General features: G+C 33.9%; 1 protein-coding gene across 2 annotated transcripts in view; it reads right to left on the reverse strand.

The window, feature by feature from the left end:
* The window catches only part of TENT2 (terminal nucleotidyltransferase 2), a 66,722-nt gene that overhangs the window by 30,448 nt on the left and 13,184 nt on the right, over positions 1–23,090 (reverse strand). The window contains exons 5-8 of one of the 2 annotated variants that reach the window (XM_045796401.2): positions 10,555–10,669; positions 10,375–10,466; positions 8,537–8,603; positions 6,753–6,822 (exon numbers count right to left, since the gene is read on the reverse strand). In XM_045796401.2, the coding sequence (XP_045652357.1) occupies positions 6,753–6,822; positions 8,537–8,603; positions 10,375–10,466; positions 10,555–10,669 (344 nt within the window). Of the gene's footprint in view, positions 1–6,752; positions 6,823–8,536; positions 8,616–10,374; positions 10,467–10,554; positions 10,670–23,090 lie in introns of both variants that reach the window. The other variant, XM_045796398.2, reaches the window with a different exon arrangement.

A 23,090-nucleotide genomic window follows, 5' to 3' on the forward strand; every position in this document is an offset into this window, starting at 1 on the left:
AAGATATCATGCAATTCACAATTTAGAAAATAGGGTAATAATGATGGGATCTACAAAGAAAGGCTAAATCCAAAATAAAAGGAAAGATTAATGAAAATTATATTATAAGGCCCAACTTGTTCTGCACACTGAGTTTTTCTACAAAAAGACTGTCTAAAATAAAAACTTAACAAAATTCCTTTCTACAAACTTTTAATTACAAAATTTGAAATTTACCAATTCAGAGTTTCTTGTTTTGGGAAATGAAATCCTATAATCTTTCAATTAACCACGCATATTGTTAAAAATGGATAGTAGACCTTGGGGCGCCTGGGTGGCACAGCGGTTAAGCATCTGCCTTCGGCTCAGGGCGTGATCCCGGCGTTACGGGATCGAGCCCCACATCAGGCTCCTTCGCTATGAGCCTGCTTCTTCCTCTCCCACTCCCCCTGCTTGTGTTCCCTCTCTCGCTGGCTGTCTCTATCTCTGTCAAATAAATAAATAAAATCTTTAAAAAAAAAAAAATGGATAGTAGTATTAAACACTTCAGATATATATATATTTGCCTTTGGGAAACTTATGGCAACAATGAAGATATATTCTTTAATTGTATCTGTGCAAGGCTAACATTGAAACCAGTTTGCACTTCTATGTAACTCAATAAAAAGGAAAAAACAGACGGAAACCAGTTTGCAATTAAAAACTTTTCCAAAAATATAATTTCAGAGCTTTAAAAATATCCACAGTACTTGCTTCAAATTCTACTTCTGGAAATACTAAAGTAATCCTATATATATATATATATATATATATATATATATATATATATATATATATATATATATGGAAAAAAGTTTATGTAACAAAATGCTTATTCTAACAGGGGAATAAGAGTTAATCACAATATATTTATTCAATGAAATACTACTGAAAAGCCATTAAAACTGAAGTCAGAAAATAATAAATGATAAAAGCAAATACCATGACATATGGTTAAATAAAAAAGTATAATCTCAATTTTAATTTTAAAAACTCTTACGCATCCATATGCATAGAAGAGGGACTGAAAGTTTTACAGCAAAATGTTAACATCACTTAAATCTTTGAGTCTTAGAAGTAGACTTTTTTAATGGTCTATATAGAGACTATAAAATGGTGTTTATAAAGAACACTGAACAATGAAAAAAGTTTGTATAATAATCTTAAATAGAAAAAGAAATGCACCCAACACAGGAGCACCCAAATACTTAAGGCAGTTAATAACAAACATAAAGGAAATAATCGACAGTAATACAGTAATAGTGGGGGTCTTTAAAATCCCACTTACATCAATGGACAGATCATCCAAACAGAAAATAAACAAGGAAACAGTGGCTCTGAATGACACATTGGACCAGAGGGATTTACCAGATATATTCAGGACATTCCATCCTAAAACAGCAGAATACACATTCTTTTCAAGTGCACACGGAACAGTCTCCAGAACAGATCACATATTAGGCAACAAAGCAAGTCTCAAGGAATTAAAAAACGATGCATCTTTTCTGACCATGCTATGAAACTAGAAATCAACCACAAGAAAAAAATCTGGAAAGAGCACAAATAAATGGAGATTAAATAACATGCTACCAAACAATGAATGGGTCAACCCAAAAAAAACAAAGAAGAAATAAAAAAATACATGGAGACAAATGAAAATGAAAACACAATGACCAAAAATGTTTGTAAAGTAGCAAAAGTGGTTCTAAGGGGAAAGTTCATAGCAATATAAGCCAACCTCAAGAAGTAATAAAAGTCTCAAGTAAACAACCTAACCTTAACCCAAATGAGCTAGAAAAAGAACAAAAACCCAAAACCACTAGAAGGAAGGAAATAATAAAGATTAGAACAGAAATAAATGACATAAAAACTCAAAAACAAAAACAAAAAAACACAGCAACAACAATAGAACAGATCAGTGAAACCAGGAGCTGGTTCTTTGAAAAGATCAACAGAACTGATAAAGTTTCAGCCAGGCTCATCAAAAAAAAAAAAAAAAGAAAAGAAAAAGAAAACTCAAACAAAATCACAAATGAAAGAGGAGAAATAACAACCAACACCACAGAAATACAAGGGATTATAAGAGAATATTATGAAAAATTATATGCCAACGAATTGGGACAATTTAAAAGAAATGGATAAATTCCCAGAAACATATAACCTCCCAAAACTGAATCAGGAAGAAATAGAAAATTTGAACAGACTGATTACCAGCAGTGAAATTAAATTAGTTATCAAAAAACTCCAAACAAATAAAAGTCCAGGACCAAAAGTCTTCACTGGTGAATTCTACCAAACATTTGAAAAAGAGTTAATATGTATTCTTCTCAAGCTATTCCAAAAACATAGAAACGGGAAACTTCCAAATTCATTCCATGAGTCCCATCATTACACTGATACCAAAACCAGATAAACACACTACAAAAAAAGAGTATAGGCCAATATCTCTGATGAATATAGATGTAAAAATCCTCAACAAAATATTACCAAGCCAAATCCAACAATACATGAAAAAGTCATTCGTGACAATCAAGTGGAATTTATTTCTGGGATGCAAGTGTGGTGCTCGGTATTTGCAAATCAATCAGTGTGACACGTCACATCCATAAGAGAAAGACTAAAAATCATACAATCATTTCAATAGATGCAGCAAAAGCACATGACAAAGTATAACATCCATTTTTTTTAAGATTTTATTTATTTATTTGAGAGACAGAGACAATGAGAGAGGGAACACAAGCAGGGGGAGTGGGAGAGGGAGAAGCAGGTTTCCCACTGAGCAGGGAGCCCGATGTGGGGCTCAATCCCAGGACCCTGGGACCATGACCTGAGCCGAAGGCAGACGCTTAACAACTGAGCCACCCAGGCACCCCAAAACATCCATTTATAATAAAAACTCTCAAAAAAGTAGGTTTAGAGGGGGCATACCTCACCATTATAAAGGCCATATACTGAAAAACCCACAGCTAATATCATACTCAACAGTGAAAAATTGAGAGCTTTCCCCCTAAGAACAAAGACAATGGATGCCCACTCTTACCATTTGTATTTGACATACTATTGGAAGTCACAGCCACAGCAATCAGACAAGAAAAAGGCATAAAAGGCAACCAAATCGGTAAAGAAGTAAAACTTTCATTATTTGCAGATGACATGATACTATATACAGAAAACCCTGAAGACTCCATCAAAAACTAAACGAACTGAATTCAGTTAAGGTTGCAGGATACAAAATCAATGTACAGAAATCCATTGCATTTCTATACACTAATAAGGAAGCAACAAAAAGAGAAATTAAGAAAGCAATCCCATTTACAATTGCACCAAAAAGAATAAAATACCTATGAATAAACTTAACCAGGGAGGCAAAAGACTCATACTCTAAAAACTATAAAACACCGATGAAAGAAACTGAAGACAATACAAATAAATAGAAAGATACTCCAGGCTCATGGACTGGAAGAACAAATATTGTTAAAAGTCCATACTACCCAAAGCAATCTATCTACAGATCTAATGAAATCCCTATCAAAATACCAACAACATTTTTCACACAACTAGAACAAATAATCCTAAAATTTGTATGAAACTACAAAAGACCCCAAATAGCCAAAACAGTCTTGAAAAAGAAAAACAAAGCCAGAGGTATCACAATTCCAGATTTCAAATTATATTGCAAAGTTGTAGATACCAAAACAGTCTGGTACTGCCACACAACAGACACGCAGATCAATGGAACAGAGAGCCCAGAAACAAACCCATGATTATGTGGTCAATTAATCTTCAACAAAAGAGGCAAGAATATGGAATGAAATAAAGACAGTCTCTTCAACAAATGCTGTTGGGAAAACTGAACAGCTACATGCAAAAAAATGAAACTGGACCACTTTCTTACACCATACACACAAACTCAAGAGATTAAAGACCTAAATGTGAGACCTAAAACCATAAAAATCCTACAAGAGAGCACAAGCAGTCATTTCTCTCACATCAGCCAAAGCAACATTTTTCTACATGTGTCTCCTGAGACAAAGAAAATAAAGGCAAAAATAAACCACATCAAAATAAAAAGCTTCTGCGCAGTGAGGAAACAATCAACAAAACTAAAACAACCTACTAAACGGGGGAAGATATTTACCAATGACAAACTTATACAACTCAACACCCAAAAAACAAAATTCAATTAAAAAAAAATGGGCAGAAGACATGAACAGACATTTCTCCAAAGACATACAGATGGCCAACAGACATGTGAAAAGATGCTCAACGTCACTCATCATCACGGAAATGCAAATCAACCACAATGAGATATTACCTCACACCTGTCAGAATAGCTAACATCAAAAAACACAGGAAACAGTAAGTGCTGGCAAGGAGGTGGAGAAAAAAAAACCCTTGTGCCCTGTTGGTGGAAATGCAAACTGAAGCAGCCACTGCGGAAAACAGTACAGAAGTTCCTCAAAATATTAAAAATAGGCCTACCCCATAATCCATTACTGGATATTTACCCAAAGAATACAAAAACACTAATTTGAAAGGATATATGCACCCCAATATTAACTGTAGCATTATTTACAATAGCCAAGTTTGGAAGCAACCCAAATTTCCAAGAGATGAATGGATAAGGATGCGAGACAGATAAACACACACACACACACACACACACACACACACACACACACACACAATGGAATATTACTCAACCATAAAAAAAAATCTTACCATTTGCAACAACATGGATGGAGCTACAAGAATATAATAATACTAAATGAACTAAGTCAGAGAAAGACAAGGACATACCATATGATTTCACTCATGTGGAATAAAAAAAACAAACAAATAAATGAACAAAGGAAAAACAAATGAGAGAGACAAACCAGGAGACATATTCTTATCTACAGAGAACAAACAGATGGTTACCAGAGAGGAGATGGGTAGGGGAATGGGTGAAATAAGTGATGGGGATTAAAGACTACACTTATTATGATGACCACTGAGTAATGCACAGAATTGTTGAATCACTATATTGTACACTTAAAACTAATATAACTGTATGTTAACAATACTGAAATTAAAATTAAAACTTAAAAAAAAAAAAAAGACGGGGGTGCCTGGTTGGCTCAGTTGGTTAAGCATCCGACTCTCCATCTCTGCTCAGGTCTTGATCTTAGGGTTGTGAGTTCAAGCCCCACACTGGGCTCCAAAAATTTTAATTAAAAAATCTAAAAAACTACAAAAAAGGAATAAAATTTTTATATAATTACAACTACAACCATATATTTTTTTTAAATGATTATAATAAGCTAATAGTTTTATTTATGTTTAGTTTATCTCCCTATAAAGTGCTTTAGAAAACTCTAACATTATTTATTTGGTAAAAATTCAATAAATATTTATAGATTGGATGGATATTTGGATGAATGGAAGGGAAGACATGAGCCAGGCATATATCTAAGAATTTGTTTAAAATATATATATTCAGTCAATTCTAATTATTTGCAGTAATTATGTTCTAGAACGTCACTGTAAACATTGAATTAGTGAATACGAAACCACTGCTCCTAGGGGAAACAAAGGGTTAGGTTTCTACAAGTCTTCAGTCAAAATATTTTCATCAATCGATCAAATGTAACTTTTTTAATGTGTTTTCATTTAAAGACAACTTATTCACTGACAACGAACTCATGGCCAAGCGCCCTGTAATGCCTGAACAAAGCATATCTAATACATGTATTCTCCATAAGGCACATCACAGCTCTATACACAGAAATAACAGACAGTAACTTAGCCCTACGCCAGGGGCTATTTTAAACAGCAAAGGCACTCATAAAAAGCACCAAAATGTAAAAAACATGGCACTAACTGGATTGTGAAAAGAGTAATTGTTTACACTGTAAGAGGTGAAACAAAAAGGCAGAGTCTCAGATTGTTTAACCTCAGTTAGGAACCGGTGCATTCACTGACTCAGAATGTTCTCCACTCTGCACATGTCTACAAATAACCATGAAGGTGCTACAAGTATTAATTTGGAGGATTACAAAATAAATTTCATCAAGTAGGCAAATTCGTAAAGAATCGATGAATAATGGGGATCAAGTATGTATATATTTGCACTTACATGTAAACAATTTCAGTATTACTTTTATAAAACTAGACTAGAAAACCTAATTTATCACAATCCTATCTATTCTTTAGAAAACAACAAATCTTGTTTAACCAATGAAATAGTCAACACCTATTTACATTTTATATTCAGATATTACATAAAAGATTCCAATCCCAATGCCCATTAAGAATTTCAGAACCAAGGCTGGTAGAGTATACAAACAGATGTAATTACATTTGTAACAATCCCTTGATAGAAACACACATCAAATTACAAAATACACATCAAATTTCATCAACTATGTTCTGAAGAGTGATTACATTTCCAAAAGGCAAGAGATCATTTTAAAAATGTGAAATGTAAATATATACACATATTCATATATACACATATTCTTTAAAATGGATAGTTTCAAACACTCAAAATGTCAAGCAGAATAACTAAGCACAGTTAGGCATAAAAAATTGCTCAGACTATTCCAAAAAATCATCTCAAAGACCAAATCAAGCAGTTCTAAAAACTGATGAAGCTATTACACTGTAGCATACATTTCTTAATTATCTGCATCAAAAGAACATCTAAAAATGATCTAAAGCAACCGAAACAAGAAAATTCAACAATTACTTGCCTGACTTTATCCCTGAACTTCACAATTGGCACTTTTGCTCGAATCAGCTGAGGTCTCTCAATGTAGCCAGCTGAAGGATAAAGGATAATATAAATACCTGTAAATGTTTCTCAAATTCAGTGTTCAAATGCACATTTTTAAAAAACAGTATTTTACTAAACTAAAAACAATTTAAGAAAATAGTCCTTGATAAGAAAGCAAAAAGGGACATTATCACATTCTTCTAAGACTAAAACTTCCAATACCATTTAGAGGGATTTATATTAAAATTCAGAAATGTCATCTAATATCTAATAATATTCATAAAGAAATTCATCACAGCATTATAAACATGAAAAATATCTAGGCTAGCAGCAAGGGGATAGCTAAATTCTGGTATAGCACAAGGCAAAATATTATGGCAGCCATAAAAATCCTACTTATAAAGAGTCTTTAATGTGGAAAGGCCTACAACATGACACATGGAGCACTGATACATTTAAATAAGTATGATCTCTAAATGGAAGAATACACGTATTCATATTTTTATTCCATCAAACTTTAAAATTTTTTTTGAAAATACAAGTTCATTATAGAAAATTAGGAAAATACAGAAATATATATATAAAAAAAAAATCCCTGCAAACTTTTCCCAAAGGAACAATTTCCTAATGCTATAACTAAAGAAAAGCATAACACCAGACTTAAAAATGAAACATTTTCCTGTTAAAATGACTTTACCACAAAAATCATAAAATATGTCAAGCTTCAAATAGAATTTGTGCAGGAATTCAATGAGGTATAATGAAAATAAGATTAAGAGTTAAAAGTGGTAAGTTCCAGGTACAGGTTCTGACAGCAACAAACTATACTCCTCAGGCAAATTACTAAAAGCACTGATCATCATTCTCCTTAACTATGAAAAATCACAACCAAAAATACCTTTGAATTAGATGATTTCTATCGTCCCTTCTGTTTTTAATATTTGATTATTCTAATAATAGCTATGGAAAATCCATTTAAGGTATGAATTACTCCTTTATTTTACAGACGTGAAAACTTAAGTCCAATAAATCACTTATTTCTCTCCAACAATAGATATTATTTGTCCAAGGCAATAACTTGTCACTTGACTTTGTATTTTCCAGGTCAAAGCCTGACACATAGGAGTTATCTGTTAAATAAATGGACACAGCTCTTTCCAACATCACACAGGTAGAGTGACTTCAACTGTCCACAATATTCTGTGGAAATTTAAAATAAATTATTTGAGATGGCTTAACATGTGGATTAAAATCTGCTTAGCTCACTTATTCAAGAATAAAATCTTACAATAAAATGGTTAAGTCAATAATTTTGCTTTTTGTTGGAGTAATTCATTTATGGGCTTCATGTTCAGTGATCCTATTTTTAAAATGTGATGTCATAAACTATATGTCATTGCAAAACAGATGAAAATCTCATTTTCCCACATGAATATTTTATCTGTATCACTCTTTTGGCTTTTCACACATACTTTGCACTACAGCTATTCATATTCAGGCTTTGGCTTTCCCCATTGAGAAAAAGAACTGAAGCTTATATATATTTGACTTCCCAGCGCGTGCAGTGGGATTACCTTACAAGTAAACTCAATAAAGAATTTCTATCTTTCTAATCAAGAGTTAAAAAGAATTCATTTGGAAAAAAGGATCCATATTATATCTATCCTGACCAGACAAACAATTCTTACCAGAAAATAAAGTGAGAGACATATTAAATAGTTATGTCAGATGACATAGGAACTTGAGGCATATGAGACTTACAAAGTCTAGTACAGAAGTGTTTATGGACTAAGGTGAGAATATGCCGTGCTTCAGTCTTCTGATTTACCTGAAAAAAACACTGAAAAGTTAAAAATAAAGTGTTTTTTCATTATCTTTCTAAATTTAGTGTTTTATTTTCTTAATGTTTCTCATCAAAGAGAAACCATACAAAGTAAACTTTTCTTTGGAGTTATTTTTCAATATACATTAAATTACATTATAGAAAACGTCAACTTTTATGCTGTCTTTCACATCAACATTCCTAAATCAATTCCTAATTATAAACTTAAGGCAAAATTTAAAAAATATGTCATTTTTTTAAACTTTAGTATAAATGTACATAAAGCAATCTCCTCCTAGAAACACATGGAGGGCACCTGGGTGGCTCAGTCGGTTAAGTGTCTGCCTTCACCTCAGGTCATGATCCTGGGGTCCTAGGACTGAGCTCTGCACCAGGCTCCCTGCTCAGTGAAGAGTCTGCTTCTTCCTCTCACTCTACCCTCCCCCCTGCTCCTGCTGTCTATGTCTCTCTCTCTCTCTAATAAATAAAATCTCAAAAAAAAAAAAAAAGACAAAAGAGCAAACAGAATTTTAACTTTCTGTAACATATTATACTTCCCTATCTAGATTGTGAGCTTCTTAAGGAAAAGGTTCAAATCCGTGGTGTCTCACTCTAAGTTCTGACATGATTCAAACATATGAACAAAAGAGGATTAGTGGGATGTGGCTGAATAGAGCCTAACTCGAACTCTGACAGAAAGATTTAATTAAAACTCTAGTATTCTTCACTGCTTATTATTTCTGAGGCTTTTTTTCAAAGTTTCCCTTTACATGATTTCAAAGCCTAGAAACGTGTCAGTTTCGTTCCTGGAATAAATATCTTTCTGCTTTGCAGTAACTAGAAGCCAATTTTGTTAATGAAATAATAAAAATAATAAAAATATATATGATTCAGTAGATATGTTTTGGATTTTTAAAGAGGTGGAATGTAATAAGACATATTAAAATTATTGTGAAATTAATCTTTGGTAATTCAGAAGAGACCTCAGCATATTAAAAAGACTACTTCAAGTTAGTTTCATGAACACCAATTGCTTTGGTATTAAGAACACACAAGAGTATCAGTTAATAGGAAATTCAAACAAACATAAAACTAAATAAAAAGATTTGGTTGCTAAATAAAAATAAAAAGAAACAAACTCAAAATAACACAGAAAAATATATTCAATCACAACAGTCTTTTTTTAAAAGTCAGTGAAATCCCTTTTTGTATTCCCAAAATAAGAACTCCAAACCCCATAGCATTTTCAAAGGGGAAATAGGATTAAAAATAGAATCACTTATAATTCAAATGGAAAGGAAATATATCAAAATAATACACATACTCTTCTTGTTGCATCCTGGCAACATATCCAATCCAATGACATTTCAAAATAGAGGCAGAGCAAACATAATAAAGCCATCTTACTTTAACAACTTAAAAATAAATTAATGCTAAAATCCCGTTATGTGTATTTGTGCATGTGCAGATGCCTTAAAAGAAAAGCAGCTTTTCCTGGCTTTCCCTGAATTACTATGAAGATAGAATCCAAAGAACTAATTAAAACAAAACAAGTTTTTCCTTCAACAACTTTTTCTTCAGTAGGCTTCACACCCAGCACGGAACCCAAAGTGGGGCTCGAATTCACGACCCTAAGATCAAGACCTGAGCTGAGATCAAGAGTTGACGCTTAACCAACTGAGCAACCCAAGGCACCCCTCTTCAACAACTTTTATATGAAATTTCTTGAATGACTTAACATGAGAAGAACACTTGCAATAAATGTTTCATTACTTACTGGTTCTTCTTTAACAACTAGGCATAAATCACCATCACTGCTCCGGGTACCAAATCCATTTAAAGAGGACCCAACCAGAAAAAGTCTGCTTTCTAGAGAAATAGAATGGAATTATAAGGATTATTTAAAATTTAAAGTAGGAATGCTTATACAAAGGGCATGCAAAATAGGGAAACATACGTGGAAATAACAGCTGAATTTCTCTCTGCAGCTGTGTTCGACACAGTTCTTTCTTCTTTAAATCACTTACTTGCTGCTGACATGCTTCAAATAACTCCAGTATCTGCTGACTCAACTTGAATCCACCGCAAAAAAAGTAAAAATTTTGTTCAGAAATGTAAAAGTAATTACCATACTAAGAAGTGTAAAACAACACTACCAACGGTATTTTAAAAATGAGTATTTATTATCTCCTTAACACTTTCTAAAACTACTGTCACTCGATAGTTACTTAATAACTGAAATAGTTACTAACTTTCCCAAAGTACAGTATCATTGATAAGTCACAGAAAAGTACAGTTGGTCACAGAAAATTCTTAATGAGTGTAACCCATGGGACAGGAAACTACAATCTTCGCTTGCTGCCTGTTTTTGGAAGGCACATAAGCTAAGAATGGTTTTTACATTTTTTCAGGGTTATAAAAACAAACAAGTAAAGATATGCAACAGAAACATATGAGTGGCAAAGTCTAAAATATTTACTATCTGTCCCTTTAAAAAAGAAGTCTGCCAAACCCAATATTCATACTACCAATAACAAATATTAACAAATTTTAGAAGAAAAGCCCCTGGTTGTCCTTGCCCATGCAAACCGTCCTCCTTCCCCATTTTTACAATACTGGCCCAAACCCTGTCTTCTTATTGTCATCTATAGATAGATCTCCTTGTTCACCTACCTATCTGGTTCACACTTTCCCCTCCAACCCCACTCTTACCATCATCACAGGTAATTTCCTCATCTACAATGGGCTACATATCACACATACTCCCACCATTTCTGAAGTTCTCTTACTTCAATCTTTTTCATCACATTACACTCCCACAGCCATAACATGGTCTTTACAATAAAAGAGAACAGACCTCTGAAACTTTAAATTCCAATCTACGATCCTGGCTACAATCTCCTGTCCAATTCTTACTTTCTTACCCCCCTCATACCTGCTCCAGAACCGCAAAGACTTGGATTCCACAGACCTTTTTTCCCAGCTCATTAGCACCTGAATGGTATAACTTCCTTCCCTATCCAGTCTATACCACAAAGTGCATGCCCTGAACCACTCTCTTTTATCATACCTTAACTTTATACCCTTGTCATGCTCAATCTAACACCTGTCCTAAAAAATCCTAATCTTAGGTTTATACAAACAACTACCTTCTCAGCTCTTATATCAGAACATAAAACTGAAAAAAAAATTTTTAACCACAAAACTGGCATCTTTCAACTTTATATTTTAAAGTCTAGCCTAAGGTTGGTCCTTAGCATCATTCAGACTCCCACGCCTCTTGTTAGATTTTGCTGTCATTTTTCACCATCATCGTTCTAAAATCTTTACTACTTTCCTCAAGTCCCCTATACTTACCTCATTCTCTTTAGCAAATAACTTTACATAAAGTTTACTAAGAAAATTGAAAATAGCAGATATAACATTCCTAAGCTTCCTAACTGCAAATTTTTGCAAACTAACATATCTGAATGAATCTCATCTCTTTATCTCTTTGTCAAACTGTTCTCTTCCCCTGTTCAAAGTTAATCCCTCTACCAATACTTTTGAACCAAGCCTCCTGGTCACTTCCAGGGCACAAATACTTCCATCAGTTTTTCGATACCGCACTTGCATTTTCAACCTCTCCCTCTCTAGGCCTTCCCCAGGGTCCATGACCAGGCACAAGTCTCACCCATCATATAAAATGTTTTCTTAAAACAGACAAATAAACAAAACAAAACAAGAGACTCATATAGAGAACAAACTGGTAGCTGTCAAAAGGAAGGTGTGGAGGAATAGGCAAAATAGGTGAAGGGGATGAATAGATAGAAAGTTTGTTACAAAATAACTATGTTACAGGGTTGAAAGGGCATAGTATGGAACATAGTCAATAATATTATAATAACTTTATACTGTGACAGAATTACACTTAATGTGGTGAGCATTTCCCAACATATGTAATTGTCAAATCACTATGTTGTATACCTAAAACTAATATATTGTTATATGACAACTGTACTGCATTAGAAATAAAATTTTTAATTAAAAAAAAGAAAAAAAAATTTTAAATAGACTAACAAAAAAATAAACATAACATTTTCTTTTGTCATGTTCAGAATACACATTTTAAGGCGGTAGAGGCAGTGTGGGCAATTAGGCAATGAAAGAGACATCATTTTTAAAATCCCTTTGATAACAACACTAATATACTTAACTTTAATATTTTAATAGTTTTTAATAACCCTCCCTCCACAAAAGATAGAGCAACCAGAATAAGACAAACATATAAAACCACACCAAAATAAAATAAAACAGGGCTAACAAATGCAAAACAAATGACTATGCATTACTCATGAACCCCAAAATATGAGCAATTGGGACCAAATACCAATAGCAGCAAGACCCACATGGTACCAGAAACATTAAGAAAAAAAGGAAAAAGATTTTGGACAGTCCTGAAGCCAGACCATCCAGAAATCAAATTGCCTATAGGTAGTACTTCCTGCCCCCTTCCTCAAATTGAGGAATCCAATTCAGAGTGGAACAGCAACAAAAACTGGGGGAGAATTCCACAGGCTACATGTGAGAGTTCACAGGTAAATCCAAGAGGATCACAGAAAGATCAGAAATCTCAAAACAAAGTGAAAGCTCCCTTCTAAGATAAAGCAACACACCAGCAGAAACTGCCAGCAGGAAAAATCTAAACAGTAGAGAGCCATAAGGGGCAAAGAAAACACAGTCTAGAACTAAAATGATTCTGACTCCCAGGGGACATCTGACAATGTCTGGCAACATTTTTAGCTATCATAAGGGGGAGGGGGGGTGCTCATAAGGTGGTCACTGGCATCTAATAGTTAGAGGCCAGGAAGCCACTAAATATCCTACAATGAATAGAACAATCCCTCACAGCAAAGATTATCTGACCCAAAATGCTGAAAAATCCTAGTCTACATAGAAGAAAAGAAAAAGGAGAGAAAAGGTCTCAGAAAGTTTATTTCTGAATATTACGTACTACAGAAGAGGATTCCTAAAGCCATACACATCTAGGAAAGCTAGTCTGCCCAACCATTCTAATTTAAAACTAATACAGGAAAAGGCACCTCACTCGTATTTGTATTTGCTAAATGCAAATTCTGGAATCTCAGAAAGAGTGGTGAGAATGAGAGGACAGAAAAAATATTTGAAGATATAATGTCTAAAAAGGACTCTGGTCAATTCTCAAAGTTTTTTTGGTTTTTTGTTTTGTTTTTTTAAAGATTTTATTTATTCATTTGAGAGAGAGAGAGAAAGAGAGCATGAGCAGGGGGAGAGGCAGAGAGAGAAGGACAAGCAGACTCCCTGCTGAGACAGGAGCCCAATGTGAGGCTCGATCCCAGGACCCTGAGACCATACCCTGAACCCAAGGCAGACACCCAACCATCTGAGCCACCCAGGTGCCCTTCATACAAAGTTTTTATATGAAAAATGAGAATAGAGTAACACTCCTACAGATAATAAGGCACACCAGAAAGACAGGTCCACAAAACTAATGGAAATTTTAACAAATAAATCAAGCCAAGGCTTTCTCTCTTATGTTTTAATTTTCCAAAAAGATAAGTGACTATAAAGTATATATACTAGTACTAACAAAAAATGACTTCAAAATCTACATTTTAAAAACTTATCAAAGGCAGCAAAAAACAGTAAGAATTTAGAAATATATTTACCAAAAGATATATAAAACTTGTACACTTAAAATTACTAAGTACTGATGTGACGAATTAAAAACCTAAATAAATGGAGAGCTATACCATGTTCATGGATCAGGTAACTATTGTTAAGATGTTAATGCTCCTGAAATTAATCTACAGAGTCAATGCAATCAAAACAAAATAAAATATCCTGCAGGTTTGTTCCTAGAAGTTGAGAAAGTAACTTTAAATTTTATTTGAAAGGCAAAATATCAAGAATAGCCCCCCCTCCAAAAAAAAAAAAAAAAGGAAGAAAAAAGTTGGAGGATTTGCCTTACCAGACTTCAAGACTGACTTACTATAACAGTTACAGTAAACAAGAAAGATGGGACAGGCAAAAGGGCAGATTAAAAAGATAATAAAAAATACTGAAATATTTGTGAATATAATGATATGATACCTTTCATGTACTTCAAACTAATGAGGAAGAGATGAAATAAAATTGGTAGTTATGTTGGTAGTTTTTAAAGCTCAGTGATATGAGGATTTATGATACTATATTTTATTTTGTATATATTTGATATTTTCCACAAAAACCTTTTTAAAAGCATCCAAGTTTATACAATATTTGAAAGAAGTTGCCAGTAAAGTGGTTAATATAAAATTTTAAATAACACTTGAACAATTAAGTTTTATTGATTTGCAGGATTGGCAAACTATGGGCTGTAAGCCAAATACTGTCCCTGAACTGTTTTGCAGAGGTAGTAAGATAAAACAATTTTTACATTTCTAAAACATTGCTTCAAAAAGAGAGAAAAGAAAAAAGAATATTTAACAGAGGCCCCACATAGCCCACATGTCTAAAATATTTACTACTTGGCCCTTACAGAAAAAGTTTTGCCAATCCCATGACCTAGAGAATCAGTTAGGCAGATCAACACAATCCTAGAACAGTAGGTACTACTCTACATATAACCACATTTCTTGGGTAACGAAAAGAAATTTCTTTATAGTAATGCTCAAATGAAATTTTATCATATTTATAAAGTTCTTTCATCTGAATGATAATTCATATAGAAATATTCTTATAAAAAATTATGATTATGTGAAAAATATAAAATTCTATATACTTGCTCCTTTCCCTTTTTTACATTCATGGAAACATTTCTTCTCTTTCAAGTACTGCTATAATGGAGGACTAACAGGTTCTACACAAAAGAATTCTCCTCACTATCTAGCTATTTACTTAGAGATTCACATTATCAAACTATGTTCCTGCATCCTAGAACGGACACCATATAGGATATAGAGTATAAATGAGACAAAACTCAAAATAATTGTACACACATGCTGAAATAAGACTTCTAAAATTCAAAGAAATATTTCAGAAGGTGGCTCAATGTTCTTATAATTCAGGGGGGTGTGGAATGTATGATATGCATTCTCCTTGGCTGATGAATATCAAGCATCAAATATTCAAATCATATATGTAATACCAAGGTTACTATGAATAATGGCACTTAGGAACTTTCTTTAATTGCTTTTGTTTCACTCAGAAGCATATTTTTCCTAATCCCTGGTTTAAAAAAATTATTCCAACAAAGTATCCATATAATAGAGTAAAGTTGTTTCAATCTCTACCATACTACCCATTTAGGCTGCCTGCCAAGATCTATTACTTTAATTTAAAAGTAATTGTATAAGATATCTCTTTCTCACTATAAGTAAAAGTTGTCTCTGTTCAAAACTATACAAAAGATTTGCCTACATATAGTATAAAATACTAAAATTAATGTTTCTTCCAAATATAAATGTTCATTTTTCCTAAAAAAATATTATAACCTGTCTTCAAAGTCAGGCTCAAAGAAATTACCAATGAAGTTACTATCTTAGGTCAACAACACAAGCTATCAAGGACAAGTATAGATTGAGATTCAGAGAAGTTTTTAAATGTGTCAATAAATAAAGCTTAAGGTATAACTTTCACACGTCATTCTCAGCAGCTTCTACATTTGTCCGTGTCAGGTGGGTTCCCATGTAAAAGAAAGTAAAAAAAACCTTTCAGCCAGGATTACCAAAACCTGATCATATACTATATGAAAACGGTAGCAGGTTTTTGACCAAATGTAAATGCTATCTGAAACAACAAATACAACTCAGTAACAAGCTTTCAAAGACAAGAGCAATGAAATTAAATATGGTACAGAAAACATTAGTTATTAATTCATAAATATTTGAACAAAAACTGGCAATTCCTCAGGCTCTCTCCTGCTCTCTTCCCTCAGACAACAAAGACAGCCATAATCTTTGTTACATACGTAACGCTGGAAAAATAAAGCTAGATATGTAATAAAAGTTTAAATTCATTATTGATGCTAAATTCCCTTTCCCTTAAAATTAACTAAAATAAAATAGAATCATGAAAATGTCATGCCAAAAACAACACACTACTTGTTAGTGTGTTAAATTATTACATTTTTGTGTGGAGCAGAGTCTTCTTAATTTATAAATTGGCACACTGATTATGCAGTTTGAATTACTGATTTCTTTCCCTTTAGTCTGATTACTTCTAAGCATGCATTATTACTGAACTTGACCAAGAAATAAAAGGAGAATGGAAAAACAAAACAAGCTTTCACTTGTGCAGAGTCCGGGCCTAGATTTTCTAAAGAAAGATATATCTCAGTAGCTTTCAAAACTTTTCTGACACATATATTATAAAGATAGAGCCCTAGGAATAAATTTAACCAAGGGGGTGAAAGAGCTCTACAATGAAAACTATAAAATATTGACAAAAGAAATTAAAGACAATTAAATGGAAAGATATTCCACATTCATGGACTGGAAGAATTATTGTTAAAAAGTCTAAATCAATCTATAGATTTAATGCAATCCCTATCAAAACTCCAATGGCATTTTTCACAGAAATAGAAAAAGCATTGGTAAAAGTCCTATGGAAACACAAATAACCCAGAAAAGCTGTATCAATCTTGAGCAAGAACAATGGAAGCATCACACTGCTGATTTCAAATTATATTACAAAGCTATGGCAATCAAACTAGTATGGTACTGGCATAAAAACAGACACAGATATCACTACAGAGCCCAGAAATAAACCCATATGTATACAGTTCACTTATCTTTGACAAAGGAGCGAAGACTACGCAATGGAACAGACTACACGAAAAGGATATTCTTCAACAGTGTTGGACAAACTGGCTATCTACATGTAAAAGAATGAAAAGAATGAAACTGGACCCTTATCTTACACCATACACAAAAATCAACTCAAAGTGGATTAAAGATTTAAAAGTAAGACCCGAAACTGTAAAACTCTTTAGAAAACATAGGGTAAAAGCTACTTGACAGTGGTCTTGCAATGATTTTTGGACCTGAACCTAAAAGCACAGGCAACAAAAGCTAAAATCAACAAGTGGGACTACATCAAACTAAAAAATTTCTGCACAGCTAAAGAAACATTCAACAAAATGAAAAAGGAACCTACAGAATGGGAGAATACATTCGCAAACCCTAGATCCAATAAGGGGTTAAAATCCAAAATATATAAGAAACTCATATGACTCAATAGCAATCAATCAATAACCCAATTTAAAAATGGGCAAAGGACCTGAACAAACATTTCCCAAAGAAGATACACAAATGCCAACAGGTATCTAAAAAGATGTTCAACGTTACTAATCATCAGGGAGATGCAAATCAAATCCATAATGAGATATCATCTCACACTTGTTAAAAGGCTATTATTACCAAAAAGTTAAAGGTAACAAGTGTTGCCAAGGATGTAGAGGAAAAGGAAACCCTTATACAGTTGGTGAAAATGTAAATTGTTACAACCACCCTGGAAAACAGCTGGAGACTCCTCAAAAAATTAAAAATAGAACTACTCTATGACCCAGCAATTCCACTTCAGAATATATATTCAAAAGAAATAAAATCACTATCTCAAGGTATCTGCACATCCATGTTTTCATATACATATTTACCCACACATACACACACACAATGGAATATTATTTGGCCTTACAAAAGGAGGAAATTCTGCCATTTGCAACATGGACAAACCTGGAAGACATTATGCTAAATGAAATAAGCTAGATAAAAAAATAAAATACTGCATGATTTCACTTATCTTAAAACTTAAAACGTCAAATAAATAAGCAGAGAATAGAATAGTGATTATCAGGAGCTGGGAGGTATGGGGGAGATGGGGTGATGTTGGTCAAAGCATACAAACCTGCAGTTATAAGATAGTTCCAGAAATACAATGTACAATATGGTGACTTTAATAATGCATTATATACTTGAAATTTGCTGAGAGAGTAGATTTTAGTTGTTTTCACCACAAAAAAAATATGGTAACTGTATGAGGTGAAGGACATTAGCTTGATTATGGCAGTCATTTCACAATTTATAGACATTATAGTGTACACCTTAAATATATGTAATTTTTGTCACTCACACCTCAGTAAAGTTGGAAAAAAAGAGGTAGGTAAGAGATGTGGGCATACACATTTTAACTACAGTTGACCTTTGAATAACACAGGTTTGAACTGCACAGGTCCACTTAGACTCTCTTCAATGAATAACATATAATACTATAAGTGTATTGTCTCTTTTGTATGATTTTAACATTTGTTGTCCAGCTTACTTTATTACAAGAATACAGTATATAATACATATAACATACAGTAGGCTATCAGCAGAGAAGTTTTTTGGGTGTTAAAGTTACACAAGGATTTTCAACTGCGTAGGAGGTTGGCGCCCCTAATCATGGTGATGTTCAAGGGCCAACTATATTTGAAATTCAGTGAACTAACACTTTACAAACATTTTATTCCCTTTTTAAATCTGTTTCTAAATAAGGGCAATAATGAAATTAAAAAAAAAATTTAAAGATCGAGCCTCTGAGAGATCTGTAACTGTCCCTAAACTGTTCCTCCAAGGGTGCCAAGAGGATTCATAAAATTTTCTCCTTTCCAAAATTAAACATTATACAAGATATCTTGAGTAATTCATTCATAATCATCTTTTTATTTTATAATCAATACCAAGAAAACCTCAGCCTAACCTCATCTCAACTAAAAATTCAAAATCAATTACTTCAATTCACATAATATCTTCAAACTAACCAGAATTTCCAAAGAACAGTTACAATAGACAGAATTCAGGAGCTTGGTTAACTCTTGATTCCTCTACAGCCTCTTTTTTGTCCAGGCAACCATATATTCACCTAAAAGCTAGAGTGAAATAAAAGTTAATTCAGAAAGATAATTCAGATATTTTACTTAAAGAGTTGTCTGTAAATACAGCAACTTGAAAAACAGACAAAAGATTTTTAAATGGAGGGAAAAAAGTAAGCTCAGAGGGTATTCATTTTCAAAAACTTAAATCTTTAGGTTTTAAAACACAGAATATGAATTTTCAAAGTAATTAAAACTTCTAACAAAATCTTTCCTTGGAGCTTGCTGAACCAGCTGACTGATATATTATTAATTATAATAAATTCATTATTACCAATCTCAGATCGGTCCTCTATATTTTACAGCAAATACTGTTTCAAGTCTTCTCCATTCTACTTCTCTAGTCACAGCTTGATTTCCAGCACTCAGTCAACGCTATTTCAAACCTCCTCCACTATTCTCAAACCTTGGACATCCACTTCATTTTCCCCACTAATAGATGACCTTACACAATAACTCAGAAAACAGGAAGAAACCATTCAACTAGAGGAACTCCACTTCAACTTCTCCATATCAAACTTCCTGGTTATCTACACCTATCCTCCCCTCCTATCCTCCAATTCCAAAAAGCTTTTCTCTTACCTAAAGCCAATCATTCCACCTATAAGCAGGATCCATGCCCTTTCTACCTTCTGAGGAACCTTATTATGATTGTTTTTTTCTTTGCAGAGTAGTCAATTTCCTCTCTCTCCACTAAATCTTTCCCATAAACGTTTATATGTGCTTAAAGTTTCTCCAACCTTAAGAATTACAAAAAAAAAAACTTTGTTCCCACTTCAAATCTTTAGCTCCTCCCCTTTACAGCCACACTGCCCAAAAACAGTTGTATATACCTTTAGTTTCCATTTCTGCTTTCCCATTCTTTCCACAAACTACTTCAGTCTTGAATCCAGGCTCTCTTCTCTCCCTGAACAATCAGACCCACTCTCTTGGCTTCAATTACCATCTATAATGCCAATGATTACCAAATGTACATTTCTGGTCAGTGTCTTTCCTGTGAATTCCAGATCTATAATATCAAACTATCATTGCTAATATCTAATTTGATGTTTCAAATGCACAATAAAGACATGTCCACAGACTTCATGCGGCCCCTACTTAAGTAATCCTCCAATTCCTATTAAACACACACACACAAATATTGCTCCTCTTCCATTTTGTTCCATCTCAGTGAATGATCCTACCATTAATCCATGTAGAAGCCTGAAACTCTCAGTACCTTCTTGTCTATCTAATCTAGTGGTTCTCAACCAGTGGCAATTCTGCACGCCCCCCCCCCGCCCACCCCCCACCCAGGGGATATTTGGCAATGTCTGTAGACTTTTGTTTCTCCTAACAGGATTGGTGGCATCTAGTGAGTTGAAGCCAGAAATGCAGCTAGACATTCTAAGATACACAAGACAGCCCCTCCACATTAAAGAAAGTTGGTCCAAAATGCCAAGAGTCAAGAGGCTTAGGTGACATAATCTAATCTAATTACCAAATCCTATCAATTTCAATTCCCAAATACAGCTTAAATCCAACAATTTCTCTTCATCTTAACTACCAACACCTCATAATTCAAGGCACCACACTACCTTTCACCTAGAATACTACAATAACTTCCCACATCTATCCTTGTTCAAATTCATACAGTGAAGTCAAAATAATTTTAAGTTACCTCTCTTCCCTGCCTAAAAAACACCCTGCATGGTTTACCACTGCTCTTAGGCTGAACACCAAAATAACATACTAATCATTGACCCTTTCCCCACTTCTCCTACCACACGTCAGCCACTCTCCCCTAATCAACCAAACTCGAGCCACCTTGGCCTCCTTTCAGTTCCTTGCATACTCCATGTTCCTTTCTACAGTAGGACCTTCGAAGATACTGTTCCTTCTCTCTGAAGCATTCTCTCCAACCACACCTCTTTCACTAGTTAACCCCTACTCATCCTTCAGATCTCAGCTAAAACATTACCTCCTGTAGACCATCCCTGACCTCAAAAACATTCTCTCAGCACTTCAATTTTCCTCCACTGCACTTACAAATCTATAAATAAAACTGTGATTTGAATGGCTCTTCTTTAATGGTTCTCCCTCTCACTATGCTGTATATATATGGTAAAGAGACCATGAGTGTATATTTAGCACAACACTGTGGTACAACATTGTAGCACAAAAATAATGGCACTCACAAGTATTTGTTGAATAATAAACACAGAATCTAGTCTACTCCAAAGAGTTTCAATTGTTATTTTTATTACAGGTGACTTCAGGATTCATATCTCTGACCCTGCTTTGCTTCTGAAATATATACTGCCAATTCAACTACAATACATTTTTTCTACAGTACCAATTAGCTTATAGACAATGATAAGCAGGTGAATGGTATCAATTCAACATGTTAGTCGAGTTCATTTGTACATGAAGCCAAAATTATGCATCATAACCTTCACGAGAAAGAAAAAGAATTCCTGTTTTGCTGCTGCACAGGTAGAAGTCCTTATAGATCTAACACAACTAAAAATAAGTTCCCACCTATTTGAATTCCCACTATATTGACAGTTCCCATCCAATAAAGCATCCTGTCAGCCTCAAACAGCTCTCTGCTGATATATTTCCTTCTGTGTCTACTAACAGCAGCCGTACTGACCTAGAGCTCCACTTTTAACTGCCTTGTCTCACTGCCCACCACAAGGCAATATCTCAACTCTACTTTGTATATTTTTAATATCCCCTGCAGCAGCATCCAGCCATACTAAGCTGCCTACCTGGTCTGACCAAGTTATTTCCCAAGGTATCAATTATTACTTTTGATAGTACTCTGCTTACAAAATTGTTTAGATTTTGAGTAGCCTACTCCAACTCTACTTTCCCATAGCCCTATATTCTTAGTGTGCAATATGTAGAACAAGCTTTTTCTCAAGAGCACAAAAATTACAAATCTTACCAGAGTTCCAAATAGTTCTTGACTAGTTCCTCAATTTATACACCCCAAATCTATATTCCTTATCTCTGTTAGTAGTCCAAAATCAAATTATTGGAGTCACATATGCCTCTCTCTCTCTCTTCCCTGTATTCAATGATTCCACACCTTCTACCACTTTTCCTTACGCATGGTCTCTCACATCTTTCTCACTACCATATGCCGTAACTGAAAGCTTCAACACATCTCAGCTGAATGAATTCAACAGCCTTCCAAGTAATAATCAGTTATCTTGCATGTCCTCCTTATTCCAAGCTCAACTCCACTAAACCACAGGAACTATCTTCTCCAAAATGCCAATCTGATTGTGCTATTCCTCAACTCAAAAACCTTCAATGGCATTCTACTGTGCATTCAAGGCCCGAAACCACTATCCCATTTTTTACTTCACACTGAAGCTCCCATTCACTTCACACTGTAGCAGAGGTAAACAGAGATAAACAATACAAATCATTGAGCACACTGCTGGCAAAGAAAGATACTTATTAATATTAGCTATTACTGTCACAGATTACCTGGTGTCACAGTCAGTTCTAAGAATGTCATCTCCCTACCCTTGATTTTAAGCATCTTAAGTTCCTCCTCTTTGTATTATCAGAGACAAGGGTCAAAT

The sequence above is a fragment of the Ursus americanus genome, chromosome 5 (genome assembly GCF_024610735.1).
Source record: "Ursus americanus isolate L20-20 chromosome 5, mUrsAme1.1.p, whole genome shotgun sequence".
Taxonomy (NCBI): domain Eukaryota; kingdom Metazoa; phylum Chordata; class Mammalia; order Carnivora; family Ursidae; genus Ursus; species Ursus americanus.